Source organism: Pristis pectinata, chromosome 5, assembly GCF_009764475.1.
Source record: "Pristis pectinata isolate sPriPec2 chromosome 5, sPriPec2.1.pri, whole genome shotgun sequence".
Lineage (NCBI taxonomy): Eukaryota > Metazoa > Chordata > Chondrichthyes > Rhinopristiformes > Pristidae > Pristis > Pristis pectinata.
This window is the reverse complement of record NC_067409.1, coordinates 114,929,929-114,945,259: the sequence shown is the minus strand read 5'-3', so window position 1 is coordinate 114,945,259 and position 15,331 is coordinate 114,929,929. Positions and strand designations below refer to the sequence as shown.

Genomic DNA, 15,331 nt, shown 5'->3' with positions numbered 1-15,331 from the left:
GATTGATCCCCAGCCTCACCGATCTTTGGGGAGACAGTCCAAGGTTTGCACTACCCTTTGTGTAAAGAAGTGTTTCCTGATTTCACCCTTGAATGTTCGAAGCTCTCCTTCAGCTTTTGCCCCAGTCTGGATAAACAGTTTCTAACTACCCAGTCATATCAGTCCATTATCCCAAGCTTCTCAACTGCATTACTCTTTAATCTTCTGCCTCCAAGACAATAGATGCCTGGCCTGTTCATAGTTCAGCCTTAGAACAGTTTGTACTGCATCTCAACCAATTCCTTCTGATGCCAAATCTGTGGAATAGTGTGCACCAAGCCTTGTGTAACACGACGTTCAGTCCATAGTGTGGAATACACTGTTCGACATATACATACTTATCCCTGCCCAGGTGAAAGGTCCCACCATAACATAATGTCCCATGTACACTTTCCTGTACAGTGGTAAAACAACCAAAACTAGATGCTGAAAACCAGCCACAGACAAAAGGTGCCTCTGTGAAGAGAGGAAAGGGGTTGATGCTTCAGGTCGATGACCTTTCATGTGAACTCAGAAAATTTAGAAACCACACGCTTCAAGTTTCTGGAGATGTAGGAGGGCTGGAGGAAACAAAGGGAATGTATGTGATAGGATAGGGGTTACTCTAATGTACCCACATCAGAATCTGCAGCAAAGGCAAAATTCAACCTTGTTGTCAAACCCAGCGATGAGAGCAGTGCTGTTATTTGGTGAACTGACCTCCCCTGTGCAGAGTTCAAACATCATTTCTCAGACCCCTCTTCATACTCTTCCCTGGACCATGATCCACCTCTGAACATTAGGCTATTGCCTCCCAGACAACACTGACCTCATTGCGAAGGGAAGGTTTCCCCAAGGATGTCTCCTACCTATGCAACTTCCACCAGCTCCACTAGTTCCCACCACCAGACACATCGTCCCTCTCCACCTTCCAGCATTTCAAAGGACCATTCCCTTCATGAATCCCAAGTCTGCTCTTCCATCCCCACCTCTGATTGCCCTTCTTACAGCCCTTTCTCATGCACCTTCAGCAGGTCCAACACCTGTCCTTTTGCCTCTTCCCTTCCCAACACCTGGTCTTTCCAAGTGAAGCATGGATTCACTCGTACTGCTGCAAATCCAGAGTCCTGCATTAGGTGTTCATGACGTTGCGGACTCTGCACAGGAGAAGCTGAAAACAGACGGAGTGAACACTTTCAGAGCACTTGGGTTCATTATGGAGGAACAACCCTGTTGCCTGTAACTTTAATTCTCCATTCCACTCCCGCTCTGATCTGTCTGCCCCTGGCCTCCTGCACTGTTGTAAAAGCTCAAGGAACATCACCTCACCTTTCATCTGGGCACTTTGCATCCTTCTGATCTCAAAATCGAATTCTACAACCTTGGGTAACTTGCATTCTCTGTCTATGACAGAACCAGCCATTTTTTGCTGGAAGTTGTCAGTCTGTGACATTGAATCAGTGTTCTCCCTCTCCATTAGAATTCTGACCTGTTATATACCACTACTGGCACCCTCTTGCTGCTCCATCAGTGAACCCTCTCCACAGCGATGCCGGCCTCAGCCTACCTCAGACACTAGCTTTGTCTTCTTGTGCTTTTCCAGTGAAGCCCAATGTGAACTCAAGGAACAACATCACCTTCTGACCTCAGGTAGTGCCAGGGTTTGACATCAGATTCAGTTAACCAGATTTCGTATCAGTTCGTATCAGCACCGGTTGGTTCTGATGAAAAGTCATTGATCCTAAACATAGAACGCTACAGCACAGAACAGACCCTTCAGCCCACAATGTTGTACCGACATTTTATCCTGCTCTAAGATCTATCTAACCCTTCGCTCCCACATAGCCCCCTATTTTTCTATCATTCATGTGCCTATCTAAGAGTCTCTTAAATATCCCTAACGTATCTGCTCCCACAACCTCTGCCGTCAGTGCGTTCCACGCACCCACCACTCTCTGCGTATAAAACTTACCCCTGACATCCCCCTTATACCTTCCTCCAATCACCTTAAGATTATGTCCCCTCACGTTAGCCATTGTCGCCCTGGGAACAAGTCTCTGACTGTCCACTCGATCTATGCCTCTTATCATCTTGTGCACCTCTATCAAGTCACCTCTCATCCTCCTTCTCTCCAAAGAGAAAAGCCCCAGCTCACTCAACCTATCCTCATAAGACAACTTAACTGCAACTCTGCTTCTCTCTGGAGATGCTGTCATTCCCACTACCTTCTCTTTTCAGTCCTGGCTAACACCATGCAGATTCCCGTCTCTCACTTTTAAACAGTCCCCCAGCTGCAGGGTGACTGAAGCTGGGAATTAAATGCCCCAGTGTATCAGGCAAAAGGGAAGAGAAGCGAGATAGTGCTGTTAATAAGGGATGACATCGGTGCAGTTAGTAGAAAGGATCTTAGCTTAGCAGATCATTACATAAACCTAGAATCAGTCTGGGTGGAGTTCAAAGTCAGCAGAACTGATGAATCCTACTCATCAGTCCCATATTACAGATACCCATGCAACACATTGCTTATGCTGAGGTAATGCATTGTTCTGTTAAAAAGGAGACACACAAAGCTGCAGATGCTGGTATCTGGAGCAAAACAACAAACTGCTGGAGGAACTCAGTGGGTCGAGCAGTATCTGTGGAGACAAAGGATGGTTGATGTTTTGGGTGGAGACCCAGCAACAGAACATCTATTAAAGGACGGTTGATGTTTTGGGTGGAGACCCAGCAACAGAACATCTATTAAAGGACGGTTGATGTTTTGGGTGGAGACCCAGCAACAGAACATCTATTAAAGATCCCTGTGTGGGGTTGAGAGACGGTGCATCATCTTCCACCTGGGCCATTGCAGTCTTCTGGACTCAGTGCTGAATTCTACAACTTCAGGTAACTTGATTTCTCGGTCTGTATTCGTCATCCTTCTATGGTATTGGTTCAGCTCGTTTGCTTTTCTTCCCCCTTTTCTCCCTCAAAGTGAAGGAGGTGCCCAGCCTGACTTGCCGGGCATGTCTTCCTGCTCTGCATTTTACAACTCCTACATTCTTCTGTCTATGTTCTCACCCTCCAACTGCTCCCATTCACTCATTGGCCAGTTAACCTTGTTTACAGCTTATCTCCATGGTTACCTGGCTTTACTCTATCAGACACATCTCCCTCCCCACACTCTCCCTGCGACTTAACGAACTTCTTTTGTCTCCTTCCCAGTTCTGATAAAGGGTCTTCGACATGAAGCGATGACTCTATTTCTTGTCTTGCACCTGCTGCCTGAGCTGCTGAGTATTTCCAGCTTTTTCTGGTTTTATTTTAGATTTCCACCATCTACGGCTTTTGTTTTTGGATTTCCATGCCTGTATGGAATGTTGTTAAATCAATAGATTCCTGTGTAATACTCTGTTCTTTGTACAGATTGCTCTTTAACACCCTATTTGATGTATAACAATTTCTGTGGACTACCTTGCTGAGCCTGAAGGGACCCCTTTGGAACATTTTGCTCAGTATGTATGATTTTCTGTGGCCTAAATGAGATCTAATCAGAGATCTGCACAGCTCCCATATAACTTGTTCTCCAACTTTTATGTTCGCATTCTGATACACTTTGAAACCAACAACACATTAAATAATAACCACATAAATCTGTAGTTGATGATGCTGATAGCTGAAGAATGTTGGCCTGGACACAGGAATAACTTGTAGCTCTCCTTTTGGAATAGTGCTGTAGGATTTTTTTGCCCTCTTGAGGCAGGCCTAATTTAACTTTTAATCTGACAGGTGTAACCTCTGGTAATGTAAGCTCCTGACCTGAAGTATCAGGCTAGCTGTATGTGCTCAGATCTTCAGGCGTATGATTATAGTTTGATTCTACAATGTGGTTGTGGTTCACAGGTAAGGGCCTTACCAACTTAGTGTGAAAATCTATCGATTTGTTTCTGGCCGAACTACCAGTTAAGATCTGTGTTCTGTCTGGAAGTAACCATACAACAACAGACTTTTTCTCCATTTAAGAAACAGTACAGTGGTCCTCACTGTTGACTTCTGGTGATACTGCCCGGTTACAGTTGGTTTTGGAGCACGATTTAGACTGGTTCAATTCCAAGTCAGTGAACTAAAAAATGACACCTGAGAGAGGTGATAACCACATTCAAGCCTGGTTTAATTTCTTCCCAAGGAAACTTAATACAAGGATTATGAAAAGTTAGGAAAAGACATGTAACTGATTGCTGCCATGAACAAAACACAAATTCCCAACCAAACAGATTGAGTGTGTACAATGTGTGGGATTCAATTTCACCTTATCAATGGGAGGTTGCAAGCATCTCAGCTGATGGATATTGGAGATGATTTCACAACAACCACACTGAAGAGTAGTGCACATTGCTCCAGCTTCCTTTAATCTATCCTCTTGAGTTTATTCCACAACCAAATGCTAACTGCAGATGCCCCATCCTTAGCTACCTGTCGGTGTTGTTTCCTTGCTCATCTATCGCCCCAGCTACTACCACCATTACAAAATGCTCTTTGTACCTTTATTGTTTCCGGGGCACTCCTGGCTCTGGGGCTTTCTCCAAATAGGTAGTCAAATCTTGATCGACGTGTTCAAAACGAGAGTCAATTTTTGTCTCCCTGTCTGTTCGAGACACGGTGCAAACATCAAACAACCTAAAGACAAAAGTAAGAGTGGTGAAGATGAAAATCTGTGGAAGGTCATTACCAGACATCATCATGCATTTCTGGTACACACAACGACACAACTGCAGGCCAGATTATTCCCAAAAGGCGGCCTCACAGAATCATAGAAATTTATGGCAGGGAAGCCTTTTAGCTTATCATATCCATGTCAGTCCAAGCATTTTGCCAGCCTAATCCCACTACCAGCACTGGGTCTGAAATCCTGCAGACACAGCTCTTCACGTGCACATCCAAATATTTTTTAAAAATATGATGAAAGTTTCTGCCTCTGTCACAATTTTACTGAGTGATTTGATTGTCCTGTCTCTTCCTCTAGTTCTAAACACCTCAGATCCATGCCCCTTGGTTTTTGGCCCTTTTGTTAATTTGCATGTTTCTTTAAGACATAGGAGGTGGTCAATTGCCAGCTCACACTGTAATCCTATCAAATTCACCTACAACTAACTTCCCTCCATATTTCCATCAACTCCCCCAGATTCTAACACTCACCTACACATTAGGGATAATTTACAGCAGCCAATTAACCCACCACACCACACGTCTTTGAGATGTGGGAGGAAACTGAACCCACATAGTCACAGAGGGAAAGTGCCAGGTCCACCCAAACAATGCCAGAGGTCACTGGAGCTGTGAGACAGCTACTCTATCTGCACAGCCGTGCCCTCCCCCTGCCTCCCCCACCCTGAAAAATGGAACTTTCTCATTTATTTTATCAGGTCTCCCCATAACTTTATAAATCTCTATACATCATGGATACAGCGTGATATAGGTCAGCTGCAAATGTAGGCAGAGAAATAGCAGAAGGAGTTTAACCTGGATAAATGGAGGTGTTGAACTTTGGTAGGACTAATGTCAAGAAGGCATTACACCTCTTAAGGGCAAGACCCTTAACAGTGTTGAAGAGCAGAGAGGACCTTTGGGTGCAAGTCCATGGCTCATTGAAAGTGGCTATGCAGGTAGGATAGGGTGGTTCAGAAGGCTTATGGAATGCTTGCATTTATTAATCGAGGTATTGAGTACAGGAGTCAATGAAGTTAGGATGCATCTCTAAGAACCTCTAGTTAGGCGCACTTAGAGTATTGGTTCAGTCTGGTCACTTCACTATAGGAAGAATGTCGAGGCTTTAGAGAGGGTGCAGAGGAGGTTTGCTAGAATGCTGCCTGGATCAAAGGGCATGTGCTATCAGGAGAGGCTGGACAAACTTGGGTCTTTTTCTCTGGAGCGCAGAGGCTGAGGGGTGATCTGTTGGAAGTGCATAAAATTATGAGGGGCATAGATAGGGTGGACAAGCAATATCTTTTTCCCATTATTGAGCGATCCAATACCAGAGGGCATGCATTTAAGGTGAGAGGGGGTAGGTTCAGAACAGACGTGAGGGGTATGATATTTTACTGAGAGAGTGATGGATGCCTGGAATGCGTTGCCTGATAGGGTGGTGGAGGCAAATTCATTGGGGGCTTTTAGGATGGGCTTGGATGGGCACATGACTGAGAGGAAAATGGAGGGCTATGGGCATTCTGTCGGTAGGAGGGATTAGCTATGTCGGCACAACATTGTGGGCCGAAGGGCCTGTTCTGTGCTGTTCTATGTTCTATCTCAATTACATTTCCAATTAATTCTACTTCAAAGAAAACAATCCAAGCCTATTCAATCTTTCCTTGCAGCTACAATTTTCCAATCCTAGCAACATCCTCATAAATCTATTTTTCATCCTCTCCACTGCAATCACTTCCTTGTTGGATTTGGTTCAAAAATGGGTGCAACAGGGCTGGAGGATGGTGCAGAGACAAAATGGAACAAGACCAGAAAAACAAAAAAAGACATTGGGCCAAACCTTCCCAAATTAGCCAACTGCCCGCATTCTTCACTGACAAAAGGGAAACCACCACGGACCTAAACGTTGTCAGTTTCACTGATGACAACTTGCTGCAAGGCCCAAGTGGAACATGGCTCTGCACAGTGGCAGAATTTCGCACACTATAATGCCTTCGTGTACAGAACAAGCCACATCCACAAACTGACTCAAACATTTGATAAACAGCAAAGCACACTGTCAGCTCTGCCAGTTGCTACAGTTGTTGGGAGATTTTGCATGCATCTGAACGACCCTGACATTCAGAAATACTCAAATACTGCTAAAAGTCAAGTAAGTAATTAAAAAAAACATTTGATTAATTGACAGGCTTGTAAACATCTCTTATTTCTCAAATAGTGCCAAATTCTTGTCTGTTGAGACAGGTACAGAATGGAAGGAATTTTACAAGTTCATGTGCTTTCTCTGCAGTCTTCACTTTCAGAATCTTGGGACACAGGCAATAGGGTCCAAGTATTTACCTGTTTTTAGATACCATTATTTCTCCAGTATCTTCTCCTAAATGATATTAATTACATTAAATTCCTCAATATTGTTAGACTCTTGGTACCTTTGCATTCCTGGTACATTTATTGTGTTATCTGCAGTGAAGGCAAATGTGGAGTAATTGTTTAAAATCTCAGCCTGTTTTTCAATTTTCCATTTTAATTTCTCCCTTCAGTCACCATGGGATTTGAATTTACTTTCTTTGCTTTGTTTTAAAATATTGTTATAGAAATTCATACAATCTTTTATTATGTTTCTTGTTAATTTGCCTTCATAATCTATTTCCTCTCTTTATCATTTGCGTTCGAAAACCCACCCCCAATTCAAATTTCCTAATCTTTTTGGCATCACGATATAGGCAATCCCTGTGTTATGGAGGGGTTGCTTTCCTAGAAAACTGTCCATATCACGATTTTCCATAACCCAGAACCCATTTCCCATTAAATCCCATGTTAATGGTGGAAATGTGTTCCTACAGACATTTTCTCTCAACAGTAATGATGACTACTGCAGTTGTTGGCTCACAGCGGGAGGCCACTTAAGAGATTTCCTTTGGAAACTGACAAGGCCATCTCTGGAAGCCAGCAGCTGCAGATGCTCATCACCTTTCAGCCTTCAGTTTGTATGGAGACATGCACTTTTAAATATGTATCAAATACAGGTAAGATAGTTTAATGCTGTAACTATATAACAGTGAATGTTTAGGTTTACAAATTCTTCTTAAACTTGCTAGCCTTTTTTCAGACCGTGAGTGTAAATATTATGGAAAACTTGTGGGAAAAAATACTACGAAACAGCAAACTCAGCCCATCATGCTAAAATACCCTGTCATGTTATCCATGCATGCATCAAGTAATGAGAGTTGAAAAAATTAAAATAGACAAATAAAATGCAAAAAAACAAATTAAGTTTTCCCCAATATAAATTCAGTAAGAGTGAATTTTATTCTTTATCTTGGATTTTTGGGTACTGATTTCTGAATTCCATAAGAGCAAGGTTCTATAACCCGGCCATAATGCAGGGGTCACCTGTAATTCAATTAATCCACTGCAGACCTTAAACTTCTGGTTAGCCATGGATGAATCCCCTTACTTGTGGAGTTTTTACATTTTCGGTGAAGAATTCTGAAATATTTCTTGGAATTCTTGCTATTCTTTATCTATTGACAAAAGGTTTAATGCAATTTCTCTATCGACCTGAGCCAAGGCATCCCTCATACTTACATAACTTTTTATTCAAGTTCAGCTAGGAAAGGCCAGGATGGCAATAAATTGATCAGATTACAAGTGTAGATATGTCTTATGCACAGCCAAGAGTGCAGGTGAGAAACGGCTAGGGGTGGGGGCAAACCACAGAGAATTTGGGCTTCAGAGAACATGGAAGGAACGGAGTAACAGGGACTATGGGCAGGGTGAATGTGAATATTATATACAAATTGCTGCCTGGAAGATCTTGAAGATTAAGAAATCAGTGAGCTTCTCCCACAGGGTGATGCCAGGGAGTATATGCAAGGATTTTCAGAACTCACTTTGTTATAGGAGAAACCCCAGGCTAGTTGTTGCCCTCAATAGCTATTCAAAGAGACCTTAAGTTAGCCTGAACAAGTGTTTTATGCCCTACTCTCAGACAGCTATTAAGATATTGAACCAATATATATTAGATCTTCTTTCCATCGGAGACGATGTTAAAGTGTGGAAGGAGAAAAGCCATTGCCCCCTATACTTGGGTCATTAATGAAAAAGGAACATGCGGCAAACACTCCACAGGTCAGGCAACATCGGTTGAAAGAGAAACAAGTTAATGTTTCAGGTTGAAGGCCTTTGAGTGCCAAATGTTTCTAGCATTTTCTGTTTTGTCTCAGACTTGCAGCATCTGCAGGTTTTTCTTTTTCTTTTAAACTTGGCTAAGCTTGGTCTTTTAGCGTCAACATACAAATCCTACTATCATGGATTCTATTTCACTAGGTTATTTGGTTGAAGGAAACTAGTGGGTACATACATCTTAATGGGCAAAGCAAATCAAAGGGATTGTTGCAACAATCAGTCAGCATTAGTGTTCCCCTATTCTAGTAAAGTCCAAGTTGAGTTTATTGTCATATGCACAAGTACAGGTATGCACAGGTGCAATGAAAAACTTACTTGTAGCAGCTTCACAGGCACAGAGCATCAGAGACACAACATTCACAAGAACATCGTATTAAACATAAATTATACAAAACCATACGATGCAATACCCTGTGGAGTACGAGATCAGCAGTATTCAAAATAATGAAAGGATGAGACTAGGTAGACTGAAGTTGACACAAGGGAGACTGCAGATGCTGGAAATCTGAAGCAACACACAAAGTGCTGGAGGAACTCAGCGGGTCAGGCAGCATCTGTGGAGGGAGATGGACAGTCGACGTTTTGGGTCGAGACCCTTCATCACGACTGGAATTGACCATTTCCAGTGGTTGAGGGGTTTAGGATAAAAGGACAAAGATACATGGTTAAATACAAAGTATCTGGAGTAAGGGGCTTGAGAAACTTTACAGAGAGATGGGAGACTGTGGTATTCATTTCTGAGTCCATGGTTGAGGCAAACATTCAGGAATTGACAAATGAAGGAAAGGATCATGGATGACCATGTGAATAGGGTGCACAAATGTTACCAGAACTTATTATTCATGTGTAAATTTAAAAAAACTAAAAGAACCAGAGGCAAGATGAGGGAAGAGCCTTTTTTATGCAGCATTTGCTTTGATCTGGAATGCACTGCTTGAAGGCGTGTGGAATCAGATTCAGTGGTAACTCTCAAAGGAGAATTGAGGAGGCATTTGAAGAGGTCTAAGGGGAAAACAAGTGGTTCTTTTAAAGAGCTGGCATAAACACAATCAGCTGAATGGCCTTCTATACAACATCATCCAATATGTCGGTCAGGTGAAATAACTATTTCCTTATTGGCATTCTGGAATCTCACTCTATACTAATTGCTGCAATGGTCTTGTTATCAAACTCCGTGTCACACAGTAGAGATGCTTCCAGTGTTGGTCCGTTCCATGCATGCATTTCCCATCTTGTTCAAAGTTCTGCGTTACCTAAAACACATTTCCTATGTGGTGATTTTCCCCCTATTTTCACATTCGTGGTCCCATTTTGTCTTTTGTGGAGAAGGTCAATGTGAACTGAGCATTTTTTCATGTCAGTTTTCTTAGTAGTTATGTTAGACATAGGGTTTGGAAGTAGCATTTAAATTCTTTTCAAAGAGGGATTAAGATAGAGCAACATGGAAACTAAAATATTAATAGAGTAAAAACAAAATGTAACAAGTAGTACTATGTGGGGGTGGGGGTCACTAGGCAGATGATATTTAAGAAGTGTCCTGTAGAAAGTGGATGAAACATGGCGCTTAAACATTGGTGGCTCCAAATGACACAGGTACAACTAATATGCAAATGAAGTGTATGAAGTAATTTTTTCTCTGAGCAATGGTCTAAAATGTGGAGTATTAATTCTGCTCTCAGTTATCCATCCTCTCTGAGTTTCATTGCTTTCAGGGGACCTTCTTGCATTTGTAAAGTATAGCCTTTGACTTCTTTGTGATGAAATGAAGGCCCATACAGATTCAGACATGGACCCATTCAGCAGAGACAGAGAAGGTTGTTGCCGCTCAGCTACAGAAAGTACTGAAATATGCTCAGCACCCTGAGTATGAAAGAGAAAGGACTTGGAGTATCATTGCACTTGCTGTTTCCAGTGCACCAGGTGAATCTTTCCCAAACAAATTCATGCAACTGACATCTGAGCAGATAGGAAGTTGTATGAGTTTGTCAAACTTATACCAGTATTCAAATAAGATTGGTTACAAGCCTCCAGAATACTGTAAAACACATTGAATGAAGCAAAAAAGGTATAAAGTGCCACATTGATTTTTTTTAAATCATCAGACAGTGCTGTAAAATCCTTTCCACAGAAGCAATGCAGTAATGTCCTGGGCACATCTCCATGCGCTACGAAGCAGGGACGAGTGTCTCTACTGATTATACCGTGCCTGCATTTTCAGGGGACACACATACAATCAATCACCTACACAACAAACAGACATCAACAATTTTTTTAAAACCAATTTTGACTAGGCTTTACTACCTTCTGGAGCCGAACCAGGAGTTCTGCCCAATATACTCTCCCAGGTACACTCTCCTGACCTTATTTATTCATTCCAGGAAAGCCCAGACATTGCACCCCCATTCTCTTCCTTTCCAACCGACAACTTGCCCACTTGACCATGAATTTTCTTTCCCTCTCCATTCTTACCCCCTCCTACTTGTACCTTCTCCATACGGTTCAGCTAGGATGGGCAAGCTTGCACCTCTCTCTCAGCCAGCACCAGCACCGTTTGTGCCTCTTGGCCCCCAAGCTCATCACACACATCCCTGTGGTTCTCACCACCCCTTCCCTTACTCTGCAACGTAAAACTGGTTGGTTTCCAAACTCTTCTCAGTTCTGTTGAAAGAACATCACCATGAAACATTAACTCTCTTCCTCTTTCCACAGATCAACCTTGTAGAGGTGTATAAAACCATGAGGGGCATGGATAGGGTGAGTGCGCACAGTCTTTTTCCCAGGGGTGGGGTATCAAGAACTAGAGGGCAGAGGTTTAAGGTGAGAGGGAAGAGACTTAAGAGGAACATGAGGGGCAACTTTTTACACAAAGGATGGTATGTATGTGGGATCAGCTGCCAGAGGAAGTGGTGAGGCAGGTACAATAACAACTTTTAAAAGACAGTTGAACAGGTACGTGGATTGGAAAGGTTTAGAAGGTTATGGGCCAAACACTGGCGAATGGGACTAGCTTGGATGGCATGGACCAGTTGGGCTCAAGGGCCTGTTTCTGTGCTGTATGACTATGAGATATTGCCTCCTGCAGCTCCTTTCATGTGGTTATTCAACCAGTACCCCGTGCACAAATGTCAGTGGCTCTTTAACAAAATGGCCCTTGTGATATTAAAGGTCTTTTATGGTTTTGCCAGGTTTTGTAAATGGGGCGGGGGGGGGGGGGTCCTTGGTATTGCACAAGACTTTATTCCATGTTGCAGAGGGCATTGGAGTTGTGCTGAATGAGAGGTTCAGCACAGTAGTTGCTCAGTGCTACTGGTGTTTACAGGTCTCCATCACCGACTGCAAGCCAGCATTCAGCTGCACATCTTTGGGTGGGAGCTGCAGGGTCATGAGGCAGAGCAGCATTCTGCAGCAGACTATACAAGGCCCACTTTAAGGAGATGAGTGCTGTGGATTTGCTTCCTTCCTGCCTACTCTCTGGATGCTGCTGGTGTTCTTTGCTTAGCCTAATGGGGCATGCTAATATCGCTGCTACTGCCGTGCCAAGGTTGACCGAGGGTTAACTGCGGATGCAGAACGTGTTGAAGTGCCAAGATGCTCAAGCGGAATTTATGAGAGAAAGCTTCAGGTAGTTCCAGGATCCATTCATTGTAAATACAGCAGGTGCAAAGTGACATTTCACAAGTTCCCACGCTAGTCCGGGAAGTTCATTAATGAATTAGCACAGAATCAATGCGACACTTGGCTTTTCCCAAAAGTTAAAAATTAAGCAGCATTCAGATGTCACTCAATTGAGCATTACAGCACCCCATTCTCCTGTGGACAGTGTCTTCAGTACAACTAAATAAACAGAAAATGTTAAAAATACATTGCGAGCAGTTAGGATCTATAAAGAGAAAGCCAGATAACTATCCAAAACGACTTCTCTCACCTATACGGATGCTAATGGACATTGTATTTTGCCCCCACATTTTCTCTTTGCCTGTAAAATATCCCAAAACATGAAGCACAGCACAGAATTTTATTAATAAAATGAGTGGCTTACAGCTTTTAGGAAGTTCCTTGGTTATGCAGAGGTTGATTTTATATCATGGCCAGAATTTGATACTGTAAATAGTAATAATGTTGGACTGATCATAACAAAAAATATCAAAAGCTAAATTGTACAAACATAGCTGATAGGTGTCACAGGATTAGTTTGGCAACAAGGTTCACTCTTTCTTTGTTCACCTTATAACACCACTCAGCCAGAGCTGGGAGAAAATTCTCAGTCTGCCATCGCTGTACCTGCAGGTTCTGCCTGTACCTTCTCCACCTCGGGTCCTTTACCTTTGCTTTCCTCGAGAGCCAAGTCCAGGGGCTGGCTGGGTGCCCCCCCTCCTCCCTCCACAATCCTCTCCTGAATAAATCACCAGCGATGCCCCAGTATTTGGCCTTCACTCTGTTCCATCCCATTCAGCAAAGGTCTCCCAGCTCCAGCCGCATTCCTTCCCTGTGGTAATTCACATCCCCCCCCACTTTCTGCAACGTCACCGTCCTCACCAGTGCTGAGTCGCACCGGAAGAGCTGAGTTCAGGCACTGCCCAATTCCACGGGTTTTCCAGAGCCATGGATTAGCCGATTTGTCCAAGTCACAGAGCACTACAGCACAGAAACAGGCCCTTCAGCCCATCTAATCCATGCCAGCCTGGTTTTCTGCCTAGTCCCATCTACCTGCACCCGGACCATATCCCTCCAAACCCCTCCCATCCATGTACCCATCCAAACTTCTCTTCAATGTTACAATTGAACCTGCATCCACCACTTCCGCTGGCAGCTCGTTCCACACTCGCACCTCCATCTGAGTGAAGTAGTTCCCCCTCAGATTTCCCTTAAATATTTCACCTTTCACCCTAAACCCATGACCTCTAGTTCTAGTCTCACCCAATCTGAGGGGAAAAAGCCTGCATGCATTCACACTATCTATACCCCTCATAATTCTGTATACCTCTATAAGATCTCCCCTCATTTTCCTGCGCTCCAGGGAATAAAGTTCTAACCTATTCAACCTTTCCCTGTAACTCAGGTCCTCAAGTCCTGGCAACATCCGTGTAAATTTTCTCTGCACTCTTTCAAGCTTATTGATATCTTTCCTGTAGGTAGGTGACCAGAACTGCCCACAATGCTCCAAATTCGGCCTCACTAACGTCTTGTACAACTTCAACATAACATCCCAACTCCGATACTCAATGCCCTGATTCATGAAGGTCAATGTGGCAAAATATGACCCTATTTACCTGTGACGCCACTTTCAAGGAACTACGGACCTGTATTCCCAGGTCCCCTTGTTCTACCGCACACCTCAGTGCCCTGCCTGGTAGTGTGGCTCCCACTTCTTTCCAAAGTACAAACGGGCAGTTGTGGGATCAGCGGTCCCAGAGCCGACATCCTGACGACGAGTCCTCTCTTAAACCTCAAGCAGCCAGTCTGCAGCAACAGCTCTTGTGGCCCACTCAAGACTTGGCAATTCTGCGCTGGTCTCAAACACCCACACAGCTGCGCCACAAAGCTCTCCATCTCTCTGGCGTCTTTGCCTTCTGGTTCCCTCCCTTCAACCCTATAATTCCATCGTGCTTTCAGCCTCCTCAGCCTTTGGGTTCCACCCCCTTTTTCTTCCTCCCCAGTGGAGAAGCTGCCAGGCCTGAGACCCATCTCTGCTCATATCCAGACAGCAGCAACCTTGGGGCCATCGCTCCCAGTTACAGCTGTGCCTGTGGATTCATCCAAACCTCACAACTGTGAAGTATATTTTCAGCTGGAGAACGATGGAAACCTATTTGTATTCATACGGAATACCAAAGGAAGTATAACATTTATATCCTGGTAACTGCGAATCAATTTCTACCAATCAAAAGTGAGCATTTATGCAAAGGCTGTTGGGTAGTGATTTTTACAGTTTTGTTTTATGTATTCTTGCCAGAAATACCTGGATAGCCACAGATACATTAACATAGGCACAGCAAGTGATTTCTGCCATGAAAGTCATGCAATTAATGTGAAAGTCAGAGTTAACGGCATGGATATAGGCCCTTCGGCCCATCGACTCTGTGCTGACCATCAAGCAGACATTTACACTAATCCCATTTTATTCTCCCCATGTTCTCACCAATTCAGATCCCACCACTCACCTACAAACTAGGGGCAATCTACAGTGGCCAATTAACCTATCAGCTCACACCAGGGCACCTGGAGGAAACCCGTGCAGTCACAAGGAAGGATGTGCACACTCCACACACAGACAGCTCGAGGTTGGGATTGAACCCAGGCTGCTGAAGCTGTGAGGCACTGGCCGCGCCACTGTGCTGACCCGAGAGGTCATCTCTCACCGCCGTGTTTAGTAAACTACAGAGAGCATCTGTGAGCAGGGCAACATTTGTAAAGCTTGACTTAATAGTCCAATAGTAGTACTGTT

At 43.7% G+C, this 15,331-nt stretch overlaps 1 protein-coding gene across 1 annotated transcript in view; it reads right to left on the bottom strand.

Moving 5' to 3' along the window:
- The window catches only part of cdk6 (cyclin-dependent kinase 6), a 168,044-nt gene that overhangs the window by 129,543 nt on the left and 23,170 nt on the right, over positions 1–15,331 (bottom strand). The window contains 2 exon segments of the mRNA XM_052015604.1: positions 4,540–4,553; positions 4,556–4,674. Of these exon segments, the coding sequence (XP_051871564.1) occupies positions 4,540–4,553; positions 4,556–4,674 (133 nt within the window).